The sequence below is a fragment of the Lathyrus oleraceus genome, chromosome 3 (assembly GCF_024323335.1).
Source record: "Lathyrus oleraceus cultivar Zhongwan6 chromosome 3, CAAS_Psat_ZW6_1.0, whole genome shotgun sequence".
Lineage (NCBI taxonomy): Eukaryota > Viridiplantae > Streptophyta > Magnoliopsida > Fabales > Fabaceae > Lathyrus > Lathyrus oleraceus.
This window is the reverse complement of record NC_066581.1, coordinates 334265376-334281149: the sequence shown is the minus strand read 5'-3', so window position 1 is coordinate 334281149 and position 15774 is coordinate 334265376. Positions and strand designations below refer to the sequence as shown.

Below are 15774 nucleotides of genomic sequence, written 5' to 3'. Positions count from 1 at the left end.
CTTCAGAATTACATTCTGCTTGAACATCACAATTTTCATAACTGTCAATAATTTTTGGAGGATTCTTTGCACCATGATAAATATTGGATTGATGAACATCTACCCCTTCATTGAAATTCTCCATCTTGAACATAATATATCTTCCCTGAAGCTCATCCAACAAGTTAGGGTGTCTGCTCTGATGCCAATTGAAATTTTACTTCTCAGGGGAGAGATGTCGAACATGATGTCCTAGACAACTGGTTCGAAAAGTTATACTAGATCCACCATAATTAATACGGATTCAATTGTACAAGATGATGGTGCAGAAAAGGAATAAAGAACACAATAATTGGTAACCAAGTTTGATGTAATAACACATACATCTAGAGGGCTGACTTCCAACCCAAGAAAGGAAATTCACTATTAGTAGTTTAGTACAATTAGTTTTAGAAGCAACAAAAAGCCTTATGTTGTTCAATTCCTCTTCCTAACACTACCCAAAAACTTTATATTTAGGACTCCCCATAACGATTCAGCACTAATCCGGTTATGGAATTAGCATAGAAAGCAAGAAACATAATATTCATAAGCTTGTAGACTTAACATCTTGGAACAAGGTTTACAATTCAATAAAACAAAACTATATGCCTTATGATATGAAAATTAGTTCTATAGTGGTGGACATAAAGAGATACAAAAGGAGAACCCTAACACTAAGTATCTTCAAAATAGTCACGCCTTACGCACCTCAAAAGTGAGGTTTGAGTCTACTTAAATAGCAATGCAATCATGGGTTTTTCTTCTTGAATTTCTGATTTAATTTTGTCCATAACCTTTTCACAATTTGTTGGATAAGATTTGTTCCATAAATATCTCCAACAGACAGACATGATTTGTTATCAAATCAAATTCAAATTTAAATCTCCATTTAAATTGATTTTATCTTCAATAACTGTCCAATAAATCATATAATCATATTGCTAAATAAAAGCAATAAAATCTAACTGAATCTTCAATAGAAAATTTATTCCAAAATGTAGCAATCTGGCATATTGAGCAAGGCCCAAGTGTCGTACCCACATGTTGTGACATCGCGTTCAGCATGTGTCCCTTCCGCACCAGTACATCCAAATTCATTCTCTCCATAACTTGTATATCTTCTAATGTAGAGTGAATCTTGGATAGAAACTATTATGCAATATCATTAGTTCTTTGCAAGAGATCAGATGTTGTAGATAGCAATAATATTTGTCTTCTTGATGGGGACCAAATGTCATACTAAACATGTTGGAAAATCGTGTTCCACATGTTACGCCAGAGCTTCCAAAATGACTTTTCTTCATATAAGTCTTCTTTGTAGAGTAGTTCTTAGACCAAGCCTTCCTTGAAGGGACATTTAATCAAATCTTCTTTGACTGAAACAATTACAAATCTTCTCCAATTGATTTTGGATTATCAACACAACCTTCTTCCCAAAAGCAAAACTCTGGATCATCTGAAGAAATCAGCACCTCACCACTTCTGATGGACATCAAAAGACAATCAGATTCCAAACCTTAAGCTTATTGCTTAACTTGTTCTGCCAAGCACTTTAGTCAGTCAGTTATTTGGCACTTTAGCCAAATAACTCTTGTTGGCAACAACCTTAGATGTTGGACCACATGCTGGAACATCTTGTTCCATACATTTCCTAAACAACATCTTGTACATAAGTTGTTTTTACCAAATGCAACCAATTCTAAAGGAACAACATTCATGTTCAACAACTATAATTACTACTATAAGGCCAATGCATTTCGGCTCAAGAATGAAGGCCCCACTTACATAGGCTTCTGGATGTGGTCTTTTCAAATCAGATAAGGCGGAACCTCGAGTTCTAAAAATACAATGTGTTCGTGAAGACTCCGGAGGATGGAAACCAATGCAACAACTTAGAGGACATCTTAAATTCAGTCTGGAAGTACAAAAAATTCCTAAACCCTTATCAAGTGTTCATTTGGCGTCTAGGAAGGAAAACTAATGATATTAATGTTAACCCAGAGATGAATAAAGGCCAATCCAGATACATGTCATACCATCATTAATATGAGGAGCCCTACCATAGTGGAGGAGGTTCAACAATTAACAAGATGCATACACGCATTCCCAGATTAGGATTACATAATCAAGTCATAATTATAGTGATGGAAAGACTAAAAGAGGTTCGACAATTTTTCATAGGTCATTACCCTAGAGGAAAGTAAAGAAAGGCTAAAGATGACTCATCACATTCTGATAGAGAAAAAGTAAAGAAACAAAAAAGTCAAGAAACGCTAAAAGGGACTCTAAAGTTTATTCTCCTAAAAAAAATCATTTTCAAAAGCATAAAAGTTTGACTCGTGTGTACCAAACAAATTGAACTAATAGCCACATCCCGACTACATTAGTCAAGTTTATGTACTCTATGAAGGCCTGATAAGAGAAACGGTTCAAATAACAAAGAGCCTAAATACTCTGTTTAATTTAGGACTTTATGTCTAGTAAATTAAATGGGGAGGGTTACCCTAACTTATTCTTGGTTGTAATAAAATTACAACAATATATAAAATTAAGGAACAAAATTGTGTTTGAGGTGTTTAAAATTGCATTTCACATAAAAATAGCATGAGTATAAATACATTTAAATTTTAATGTTAAATGAAAAGTAGCACGACCTTTTTTTAGTAACTTAATAGTTATTATTTCACTTATTTATAAGTGAAATATTGCAAATTTAAATTTACATTCTTACAATTAGATGTCTCTGCAACTACATGTCAGATGAATTAACAAGACTTAGAATGACAATTCTAATTATCTTCGAATATAAATATATATAGAACTAAAACATTAATATTTTTTAAAAGAAAAATTCAATTGGTAGTAGAAGTTTTGAAATCCTTTTATCAAAAAAATATTCATTGATGTTTATCCACATACTTCAATTCAACTCTTCTAGTAAGTTTATTTCAGAGTTAAAGAACGAGTTCAAATATTTCATTCTTTTAGGAAGAAGAATGGTTGTGTATAGATATTTTATGGAGTCTCTTGTTGGAATCAATACCCTTTTATTAAATGATGTTAGTAAATTTTTTCTTTCTTTTTGTACCTTCCCACTTGTATAAAAAAACACTTGAACGCATTAATTGGGACGTGCATGTTACTTCATCCTCCATGAACATTAACTATCAATTAAGATAGAATTGATTTAGTAGTGATTGACGTTGAAATTTATAGGGACTGTCGTAGTTCGATCCCCACAATTATTATCCGAAGAGAGCTAGAATCACTTATGTCAGAGCTGACTCTTAAATCGGATTAATCGATTCAATACTAAGATGAAAACAAAAAAATATATTAATATTGTTCTAAGCCGATTTAAATTTGCGCCACTGAATTCTCACGATTTTGTCGACACATTTTTTTAATTGAGGTGTATATACTACTTTTAGCATCAATGATAAGGTAACCGCCACACTATTTTGGCCAACCCAAATCATTCATATATATGGATATTGAAATAAAAAATATCCCAAAAACAAAAGATAAACCCTTATTGGTAAAAAAAAAAAAAAAAAGTAAACCTTAATTTGTTACTAAGATTCGATTTTTTCTTTTGTACGTAAAAAATTTCTGTATTAGGGTTTTAGAAAAGTTTCCAAGTGCACTTTAAAGGTGACGTCAAGGTTTCTTATTTGTCTATAACAGCAACGTGACTGCAACTTAGACTCCATCACCATCAGCAATATTTAACTGTGATTTTTCGCAATATCAAGAATTGTGACACATATTTATTGACCTTAACGTTATGCTGAGATGTGTTTTGCTTTGATTGAATTATGTGTGCTATGAATTATGTTTGATATATTTGGTTATATATTTGTTTTCTCATATTCAATAAGAAAGAGAAACAGAATCGGCGAATAAGCGATCTGCTTTGATACTATGGCAGAAGATGATGACATTTATACACAAGATGGAACCATTACTATCAGAAAAAAACCTGCCAACAAAAAAAAGACTGGAAATTGGAAAGCTTGCTGGTTCATTCTTGGTACGTGATTATTAGTTTTTGTTCTTTTCGTTTCGATGAAATAGAAACATTGTTTTGTGAATTTGCATGATGTATACGAATGTTTGTATATCAGTGGTCAATCGCAGATCAAAGAAAATAGTTGTTGGTTCAAATTCTGCTATGCTATTGTGCTATAGTGCCAGCGTATTGCATGACAATAGCAATTTGTTCAAATACCGCTACTCTATAGTCGCGATTTGATATTGTTGAAAAAACATGTAACAGGAAATGAATGTTGTGAAAGATTGGCATATTATGGAATGAGTACAAACTTGGTGAACTATCTTGGAGAGCGTTTCAATCAGGGAAATGCGGCTGCTGCTAAAAGTGTCACAACATGGTCAGGCACATGCTACGTCACACCGTTGCTCGGCGCCTTTTTGGCTGATTCGTACTTGGGAAGATATTGGACTATTGCTAGTTTTTCTGTCATCTATGTAACTGTAAGTCAAGAACAAACCAAAACATTGTTTTGTTGCTAATCGCGCTGTTTTCAACTCAATGTAATTTTAGTTTCAACTTTTTGGTGTACTTGATCTCTGCATTTCGGAGCCGTTTATGAGGAATTAATGCTGATATTTGCTTTGCAGGGAATGATACTCTTAACATTATCTGCATCTGCCCCTGGACTTAAGCCGTCGTGTGATTCTAACGGTTGCCATCCAACATCAGCGCAAACCGCGGCAATGTACCTAGGACTCTACTTGATAGCTCTTGGAACTGGTGGTATCAAACCATGTGTTTCGTCTTTTGGCGCGGACCAATTTGATGAAACGGATGAGAAAGAGAGAAAAAAGAAGAGTTCTTTCTTCAACTGGTTTTACTTCTCGATTAACATCGGTGCACTTATCGCTTCATCGGTATTAGTTTGGATACAGATGAATGTGGGTTGGGGATGGGGGTTCGGAATTCCTGCGGTTGCAATGGTCCTCGCACTTATATCTTTCTTTGCTGGTAGCTATCTCTACAGACTTCAAATACCTGGAGGAAGTCCTCTGACGAGGATTTGCCAAGTCTTAGTTGCAGCGTCTAGGAAACTAAGGCTTCAAGTTCCAGATGATAAGTCTCTTCTTCATGAGACTATAGATGTAGAGTCTGTCATCAAAGGAAGCCGCAAACTAGATCACACAAACAACTTAAGGTGAGTTATTGTATTCACATATACATGCACTTCTACAATTAACATTAGCAGTGAAAATGAACTTTTCAATTGTTACTTGTAATGTAAGTGTAGGATAAAGATATTATTAGTCAACAAAAAGTACTTTCTAGTGATGGTGTTATTGATTATGATAGTAAACTAACAACTTATATCGGATATTGTTCCATTCGGAAACTAGAATTAGTGATGAATTGATGAGGTGGTTTCTTGACACGGTGCTGCGGTATCCAGTACGGCAGCGTAGGGGTTGGACCTGTAAGGTTAACACTCTAACGCCTAAGTCAGATATGGAATCCAGATTCTCTTAAAACCGTCATTATAGTTCTTTTACTCGAAAATTCAAGTTATATTATAGTTCTTTGATTAAAAAAGTGCTGAATCCATGCCATGCAGGTGTTTGGATAAGGCAGCAATAGAGACACAATCAGACCGCTTCTTGCGTGTGATAAACCCTTGGAGGCTTTGTACCGTAACACAAGTTGAGGAACTCAAATCCATAGTTTGTTTACTCCCAGTTTGGGCCACTCTAATCGCCTTTGCAACCGTATACAGTCAAATGAACACCATGTTCGTTTTACAAGGAAACACAATGGACCAACACATCGGCCCTCACTTCAAAATCCCATCAGCTTCCCTCTCACTTTTCGACACCCTAAGTGTCATCTTCTGGGCTCCAGTTTACGACCGCGTCATCATCCCGTTTGCAAGAAAGTTCACCGGCCACGAACAAGGCTTCACACAGCTCCAAAGAATGGGAATCGGTCTCATCATTTCAATTTTCTCGATGATCATTGCCGGTATTCTAGAGGTCGCTCGCCTCAACACGATCAGGAAGAACAACTACTACGATCTCAAGACTATCCCCATGTCGATTTTCTGGCAAGTACCGCAATATTTTCTTGTTGGATGTGCAGAAGTCTTCACCAACATTGGTCAGTTAGAGTTCTTTTATGGTCAAGCACCTGATGCTATGAGAAGCTTAGGCGTTGCCCTTTCGCTAACAACTAATGCGTTGGGAAATTACATTAGTACTTTGCTTGTTACTATAGTAACAAAAGTTACCACAAGACATGGTAAGATTGGTTGGATACCAGATAATCTGAATAGAGGTCATCTTGATTATTTTTACTGGCTTTTGTCTGTTCTTAGCTTTCTCAACTTCCTTGTTTATCTGTGGATTGCAAGGAGGTACAAGTATAAGAAAGTGGCTGGAAATGCTACGTGAGATAAAGCTTAAGACAGTGTAGCTCTTATGTTAAGAGTTTATCGTTTTTTATTTGATTAGTTTTTTTCCCATGATATTTGCATCATTTTCTTATACATTTACTTGTATATATAGATGTTATTTTGAGTTCATAGCAAGAAACTACGTTTTTTTGTCGAGGATAAAAAGTGTGTTTTATTGTCCAAGGATAAAAACTATGTTTTTTGGACAAGGAAAAAATATTTTATTTTTGGATGTTTATTTCTAGAGGGCTTTTGCAGGTGAAAAATGTTTCTCTTTAATATTAAAATAGAAAACAGATCATCCATTATTCCGTATAAAATAGGATTATATTGATGTCTAATAAAAATTAAGTTTAATTGCAATTTTAATTTTAATTTATTTATTTTATTTTTCAGTTTTGATTTCTCTATTTTAAAATTTAAATTTTTTGTGTTTTTTTTTAACTTTTTTTTAATTTTAATATCTCTACTAAATTGAAATAATTTTTAATGACATTAGTATTGATGATTTGTCATTGCCATTCATGCCAACATTTTTTCTAAATTATTATTTTTTAATTCAAAATTATGTAAATTATTTTATAAAAATATATTATATAATAATAATTTATTATTATTAAAAATAACAGAAATCAAACTCTTATAATAAAAGAGTTATTTTCTGTAAAATTTAAATTCGGTGTCGTCTTTTCCTCCTCCTCACATCAATGTATTTTCTCTTCTTCTCACACTATCTTCTTTTCTCTTCTCCTCCTTGTGTCTTATTATTTTCACTTCTTCATCTTCTCTTCACGATTCTTTTCTTTACTGCCACAATTTTTTTCATTTCATTCACCTCTTACTGATTTAAATTTCTCATTCGCTAAAACGAATAAGTGTCTGTCTAAGAAAAAGAAGGAAAAGATGTTAGTGTGACATTGAATCATCATTAATGACATCATGGATTTATGAAAATCTCGAAAGAAGTTTTATGGTTGTGGTTGTTTTAAGTTGAGGAGAAAAAAATGATGTAACTATTTTGAATATTTTAATGAAGAGATAAGCAATCGGACAAAGGATGTGATTAGATTATTGAAAGATGGGAATGATGAGCTTATGGATATAACAAGTGACACAAAGAAAAACAAAGAATTGTTGAAGATGAAGAATACATTTATGAGTTACTTTTTGAATTTATCATTTGTGTCTATATTGTTACTTGTATTTGCATTAGTTATAACACAAATATTGAAGTAATGTATTTTTTTTTTTTGTATTTTGAAATTATGCAATGTGTTTTCTTGTGCAATGTGATTGAACTAATGAAATGAAATGTTTATAACCTTTTTTATCACTACGCCAAAAACTGGAATAGACAGCGCCCCTTAGAGGCCGCTTTATTACAAAAGCGCACTCTAAAGTGAAGAGAAAAAATAAGGAGCATACTATTGGAATAGACTGCGCACTTTAGAGGGCGCTTTTGTAACAAAGCGCACTCTAAAGTGAAGCGAAAAAATAATGAGGAAATGGAGGGACACCAATAGAGGACGCTTCATTGAAAGCGCCCTCTAAGGGTAACCTTAGAGGGCGCTTTTTAAAAAGCGCTCTCTATGTCCATGTACATTTCCAGTTTATAAGGCGCTTTTGGAAAGTCTTAGAGAGTGCTTTTAGAAGCGCCCTCTTAGGCCCCCTTTAGAGGGCGCTTTTGTAACAAAGCGCCCTCTAAAGTGAAGCCAAAAAAAAAATAATAAGGAAATGGAGGGACAACAATAGAGGGCGCTTTAGTGAAAGCGCCCTCTAAGGTTACCTTTTGAGGGCGCTTTTAAAAAAGCGCTCTCTAAGTCCATGTACATTTCTAGTTTAGAAGGCGCTTTTGGAAAGCCTTAGAGAGCGCTTTCAGAAGCGCCCTCTAAGGTCCCCTTTAGTAAACATTAAAATTATAACATATACTGCATGTCTCTTTATTTTTCCTCTTTATCTGTAACTGGGTTTTCTCTCTACTGCGATTACTCTCTACTGCGATTACTCTCGTCCTCCGTTCGTTCTCCCTCCCTCACCGTCATCGTCGCCGTCGCCTTTTTCTGCTGCTGCGTTCACGTTCACTGAGTTATTTGCGTCCACCGTCACTGTTCACTTTCTTCTCCATCGTTACCGTCACCTTGAAGGTATTTCTCTTCTCCATCGTTACCGTTCACTTTCTTCATGTGTTTGATTAGGGCATTTTCTAAACTTAGTTTTACATTTTGTGCATTATGTTGATTAATGTTGTTTAGGGCAAACTGAGTTTTTTATTTCTGATTGAAAACTGATATCATTTGAAGTGTGTTTGAGCTTGTGCTTGGAAGTTTGATGATTATGGATGCAAGTTTGTTCATGTTCCAAACACCATAAGTTTGCATTGGTCTTTTGCATGCAGTAGGTGTGTGTGAGTTTGTATTCAATAATGATAAAAAAAAGAGTTTAGATTGTTGTAACATGAGAGAAATGGAAGGTATATGAATGTGTTCACGTATTGAATCATTGTCTTACTTGGGTCTTATTGAATCATTTCTATATTACAGATAAAATGGCTAACCAAGACGATACCCATGACGCGAATGGATCACGTAACAATATTGAAAAAGAAATCAAACGAGGATTGACTGTTATGAAGTCAATCATTCGTGCAAGAGACAAGGGTGTAAAATTTGAAGTACATTGGAGTGCTGAAGACTAACTAATTGAGCCTAACGGTTCAATGTTGGCAAGTTACATTGGTTTCCTTGTTCGACAACATATTCCGATTACATGTGATAATTGGAGAAGTCCGGACTTGAAGGTTGGCAAAGAAAAAATATGGTCGGAGATACAGGTACTTACCATATATTGTTATATGTTTTTTTTGTTGACTATTTGTTGACCATATATTGTTATAATATTACTTTATAATAACACACTCCATGTGTATGTTTTTTACAGATCCTTTCACATCGATGAAACCGGCAAAAATATTGTATTCAATTGGCCGGAAAAAGACTCCGAGGATTTCGATCCTTTTTGTCCAACAAATTTCTCAAGGATGAGGAAGGAAAATTTGTTGAAGCAGAATACTGCTGCTGTACACGGTGAACACAGAAACACTCTGTTTTTTGTTGCATCAACTTTGCAGCCCTGCATTGTAGGCAGAATTTAGGACTTCTCAAAGTTGATTTCTTGTTGCTTTGTCGTTCATAAAATACACCACTAAATTCTCTGTGTTTAATTTTTAATTTTTTTTCATCAGGCTTGTGTCTCAATAGAGGATGGGTATCTACCTAAAGTTACTTTTGTAGTGGTCCAAAAGAGACATCACACCCGTCTCTTTCCTGTCAACCCCAAAGAGACCGATAGAAGTGGAAATATTATGCCAGGTTTTTTTAATATATTTCTCAACGCAGCTGGTATATATTATCATTTGAATTTATCACTTTTTGCTGATTTTGTTATTCTAAATTGTCAAAGGAACCGTGGTAGACACCAGCATTTGTCACCCTAGGGAATTTGATTTTTACCTTAACAGCCATGCAGGAATTCAGGTAATATTAGCTATGTCATTTAACTTTATGCCATTGTTTACTATTTGTTGCTCAATCGCCTTTTGACAGTTCTGTGTTATTTGCATTTGGACGTGTTCTTTTTGCAGGGGACTAGTCGACCAACGCATTATCATGTGCTGTATGATGAAAATAAATTCACTGCAGACCAGCTACAGAGTTTGACCAATAACTTGTGCTACACGTAATGATATGATTTGCTTTTTTAATCTTAATTAATGTTTTCTAAACTTGTACTGTTTTCATTTAATTTTAGAAGCCTTCTGATACTATTTTTTTCCATTCAGTTATGCGAGGTGTACTCGATCTGTCTCAATAGGTTTGTTACTCGATTCCCTTTGCTTGTTTTTGTTTTAGGCTATACAAAACTTTAGTTTAACAAAAATGTTATCTTGTATGCAGTTCCTCCTGCCTATTATGCACACTTGCTAGCTTTCCGCGCTAGATACTACATAAGTGAAGTTGAAAATTCTGATTCTAGTTCTGCAACTGGAAATAGGAGTGCCACCAACTTTGTGTCGACTCTGCCATCTATCTTGGAAAACGTCAAAGAAGTAATGTTTTACTGTTGATCTTGATTTGTCGTACAAGCTTCGAGGATAGATTTGGGAGTTAGGATATTCACCATGCCTTTTTTGGATATACTACTTATGCTGCCATCTGTTTTTTTGGTTGAGCCTTATTTTGTATGGATGTGCGATAGAACTACTAGACAACTTTTGGATATACAGAACATGTTTGCCACCATGGGTGGATGGGCGTTATTTTGTTTAGTATTGGTTAGAACTACTAGACAGCTTTTGGATACAGTGGTCACTGGGTGTTGGTTGCTATGGATCTTTCGAGACTAATAGTGTATTATCTCGATTCGTTATCGGGTGATTGGAGTAAATATCCGAGTATGAAGAAGACGGTTGACGCGTAAGTGAAATTCCCCTAAATATTCGTGTGTATTTGTATATTTAATTATGTCTGTCAGATTGATCTCAATATACGTTTTTATTTTGTTAGGGCAATAATAAAATTTAGATCGAAAAAGAATTATCGTAATAGGAAGGACATTACCTGGGTCAGAGTTCAGGTATATATTAAGTATCTTATTTTTGCTTATAATAGTGTTTGTTTTTGGCTTATAATAGTGTTTGTAAGAAATTAACTATATATATATTGTTTGTTTTTCTGTGTAGTGTCCTCAGCAAAATAATTCGGTCGATTGCGGATTTTTTGTATTAAGATTTATGAGAGATATCATTGCGTTGAATCGTATAGACATCCCAAAAATGGTATGGAATAATAACTTAGGGTTTATTTTAATATCATCGGATATTTCATCTAATTTGTTACTAAATCATGAATATGTTTTATTCTCTTAATTGTAGTACTTTGAGGAATACAAATCTTACTCAAGAGCTCATTTGGATGAAATGAAGGATGAATTGTGTCAATTCATTGTTGATCAAAGAATCATATAGCTAGGTTGAATATTGTTGTACATATATGTATGGAATGTTGTTGTTGTATGCTGTTGTTGTATATATGTTGTATATTGTTGTTGTACTTTTACCAAATCATGAATATGTTGTTGTATATTGTTGATCAAAGAATCATATATTAATGTTGTATATATGGAGGATTAATGTTGTATATAAATGGATTCATGTTGTATATATCAATGGATTAATGGTGTATAACATTGGATTAAAGGATGAAATCAATATGAATTTTACACTTTTGCAGCATGGGAACAGGTTACCAATTAAATATCCACTGTTTTTCAAACAATTTTTTTTAAAATAACTAACACTTTAGAGGGCGCTTTGTCCAGAAAGCGCCCTCTAAACACTTTACATTGACAACTTTAGAGGGCGCTTTTTCCTGAAAGCGCCCTCTAAACACTTTACATTGACAACTTTAGAGGGCGCTTTTTCCAGAAAGCGCCCTCTAAGGTGTCCCTTTATGGACCACTCCAGAGGGCGCTTTCTTCTGAAAGCGCACTATAATGTGGCCACTTTAGACAACGCTTTCTCCAGGAAAACAAAGCGATGTCTTTACCTATGCCAGCGCCACTTTAGAGGGCGCTTAAAAGCGCTGTTATAGGCCAAAATAAGCGCCCTCTTTTCCCTTATTTGGCGTAGTGTATGAAATAAATTTAACATAACTTGTGCAAGTTGAGCATAACAGACCGATACAAGTTGACCACGACATGTGAAATTGGCCACAACATGCAAATTGAGAATAACATAATGATGCAAATTGACCTAACATGTTCATAATTTGTTCCACAACATGTTCATAACCTATGCAAATTGATCACTGCATGTATATAACTTGTTCCATAACATTTACCACAACTATAACAAAACCTTCCTGTTATAGGTGTTCGGGGATGTGAGTCAACCCGGGAATCTGTCAATTCAAACTAATCTAACCTACTAATTATTTGTACTTGCTCATTTACAGGTATATCTGAAACCATGACAATCCGCATAATTTGATTTGGATATTGGGTTTGAGTTTCTCAATTGATGGACTTGTTGACCCAACTCGTTAATGTGAAATTAGTGATTTATTATTTTTTAAAATAAAAATAAATAAAAATATTATATGACTAGAAACTACTTTTTTTCCTAATTTTTCACTCATCACCAATATTTCTACTAAACCAATACTTAACCAATAAATTTATGTAATTTCAATACTAAGTGTGAATGATTAATTGTTTTTTCATCATTTTTCAACTTTTGAATTTTATAGAAATGATATGTTTTGTGGAATTTGATATTATTATTAATGTTATAACATATGAATAAATTTTATTTGATACTATTATGTTTTGAAAATGTATGCAATTGTATTGAATTGTATCACAAAGTTTTTAGAAAGAAATTTTTTTATCAAAAAATCATTTTTTATTTTATACACTATCCACAAACCCAACCCAACTCATCCCATAAATGATGAGTCGGTTTTGATTGTGAAAATGTGGGTTGGAGGATGAACCCAATCCATTAAATTTTAAATGGGTTAGATAATGAGTTAGGTCAAACTCAATCCAATCCATCCCATATACACCCTCCTTCTTGTTATAATATTGACTCTGTGCAAATTGATCATGGTATGTTCCACAACATATTCATAACATGCAAATTGACCGTAATATGTTCCACAACATGTTCATAACATGTGCAAATTGAGCATAAAACCTATATTGTATATAACTTATACATAACCAGAAAAAATATACACATTTTCCACAATCATAACATAACATGTGCGTTGTAACATAACATGTATATAATATTGTGTTTGGAAGGTTGATATGTTGTCTCATTGGGAAGAACTATCGTCTAATATACACCAATATCAAAACTTATTTCGCATTCATCAGTCTCATCATCCTCACCTTTCGCACCTTCCTTATTGCTCATGTTAAAATTAGGATCGGTTTCACTTTCTTCATTAACCTCCATATTAACATCTTCCTCAACATCATTAACATCCACATCAAAATCAGCCTCAACATCATTAACATCCACATCAAAATCAGCCTCAACATCATTAACATCCACATCAACCTTAATATCATTAACATATGCATCAACATCAACTTGAACATCATTAACCTCCTAATTCACATCATTTTCAACATCATTAGCATATTCATTAACATTTACTTCTTCAAACTCCTCATTGGCAACTTCAAGTATATCAATATTGTGTTCAACATAAAAAAATATAATGATCTTAACATCCCCAAAAAATTTCAATGAACCTTAAAAGTTTTTTATCATTATTCAAGGTATAAGTCCCCAGGGAAAATAAATTTTAGGGTTCAAATACCATAGTTGTCTTATATTACAATACCCTTCATTTTTTTTATCATACTATCAACTTGCATATAAGACATTATGTTCACATTTGAATCTCAATTCCTTTTAGAAACTATGTCATCAACATACCACATCACAATATGATAGACCAATTGACTCCTATGGTGTATTTTAAGTCCAACAATTTATTTTTCAGATGACCTACACAAAATAAAATAGAAAAATAACCATAACTTAGTAATAAAACAGAGATACAATAAAATTGAGACCACAACAAAGTGATAAAATAACAACAAACATAACAGACATTAGGAACCACAACACACATCATTACATATTTTGTACATTAGGTACCACACTACGCCAAATAAGGGAAAAGAGGGCGTTTATTTTGGCCTATAACAGCGCTTTTAAGCGCCCTCTAAAGTGGCGCTGGCATAGGTAAAGACAGCGCTTTGTTTTCCTGGAGAAAGCGCTGTCTAAAGTGGCCCTTTAAGGGCCACATTATAGTGCGCTTTCAGAAAAAAGCACCCTCTGGAGTGGTCCATAAAGGGACACCTTAGAGGGCGCTTTCTGGAAAAAGCGCCCTCTAAAGTTGTCAATGTAAAGTGTTTAGAGGGCGCTTTCTGGACAAAGCGCCCTCTAAAGTTGTCAATGTAAAGTGTTTAGAGGGCGCTTCCTACAGAAAGCGCCCTCTAAAGTGTTAGTTATTTTAAAAAAAATTGTTTGAAAAACAGTGGATATTTAATTGGTAACCTGTTCGCATGCTGCAAAAGTGTAAAATTCATATTGATTTCATCCTTTAATCCAATGTTATACATCATTAATCCATTGATATATACAACATGAATCCATTTATATACAACATTAATCCTCCATATATACAACATTAATATATGATTCTTTGATCAACAATATACAACAACATATTCATGATTTAGTAAAAGTACAACAACAATATACAACATATATACAACAACAGCATACAACAACAACATTCCATACATATATGTACAACAATATACAACCTAGCTATATGATTCTTTGATCAACAATGAATTGACACAATTCATCCTTCATTTCATCCAAATGAGCTCTTGAGTAAGATTTGTATTCCTCAAAGTACTACAATTAAGAGAATAAAACATATTCATGATTTAGTAACAAATTAGATGAAATATCCGATAATATTAAAATAAACCCTAAGTTATTATTCCATACCATTTTTGGGATGTCTATACGATTCAACGCAATGATATCTCTCATAAATCTCAATACAAAAAATCCGCAATCGACCGAATTATTTTGCTGAGGACACTACACAGAAAAACAAACAATATATATATAGTTAATTTCTTACAAACACTATTATAAGCAAAAAAACAAACACTATTATAAGCAAAAATAAGATACTTAATATATACCTGAACTCTGACCCAGGTAATGTCCTTCCTATTACGGTAATTCTTTTTCGATCTAAATTTTAGTATTGCCCTAACAAAATAAAAACGTATATTGAGATCAATCTGACAGGCATAATTAAATATACAAATACACACGAATATTTAGGGGAATTTCACTTACGCGTCAACCGTCTTCTTCATACTCGGATATTTACTCCAATCACCCGATAACGAATCGAGATAATACACCATTAGTCTCGAAAGATCCATAGCAACCAACATCCAGTGACCACTGTAAAATAAAACAAAAATTTAGATGCATGAAAATTTTCTACGTAAAAGATATACATAGATTAGAATGAAATTATTAGAAAGAAAATCTAACCCGTTGCCAGAATTAAACGGTAAAAAATACAAACTGGGTGTAGTATTATCGCCGGCCGCCATGAATCTATCGACTAGTTCATTCTTTACGGATGTTGGATTTTTCGTTATAAACATTGTGTTGATACGGGAAGCAGCAATA

The 15774-nt window shown here is 33.8% G+C and overlaps 1 protein-coding gene across 1 annotated transcript; it reads left to right on the top strand.

Moving 5' to 3' along the window:
- Positions 1-3846: 3846 nt before the first annotated feature.
- On the top strand, positions 3847-6462 carry LOC127129231 (protein NRT1/ PTR FAMILY 8.1). Its single transcript, XM_051058492.1, has 4 exons — positions 3847-4054; positions 4301-4518; positions 4666-5216; positions 5631-6462. The coding sequence occupies exons 1-4, from the start codon at positions 3946-3948 to the stop codon at positions 6460-6462; spliced, it is 1710 nt and encodes a 569-aa protein (XP_050914449.1). The 5' UTR covers positions 3847-3945.
- The last annotated feature ends 9312 nt before the right edge of the window (positions 6463-15774 follow it).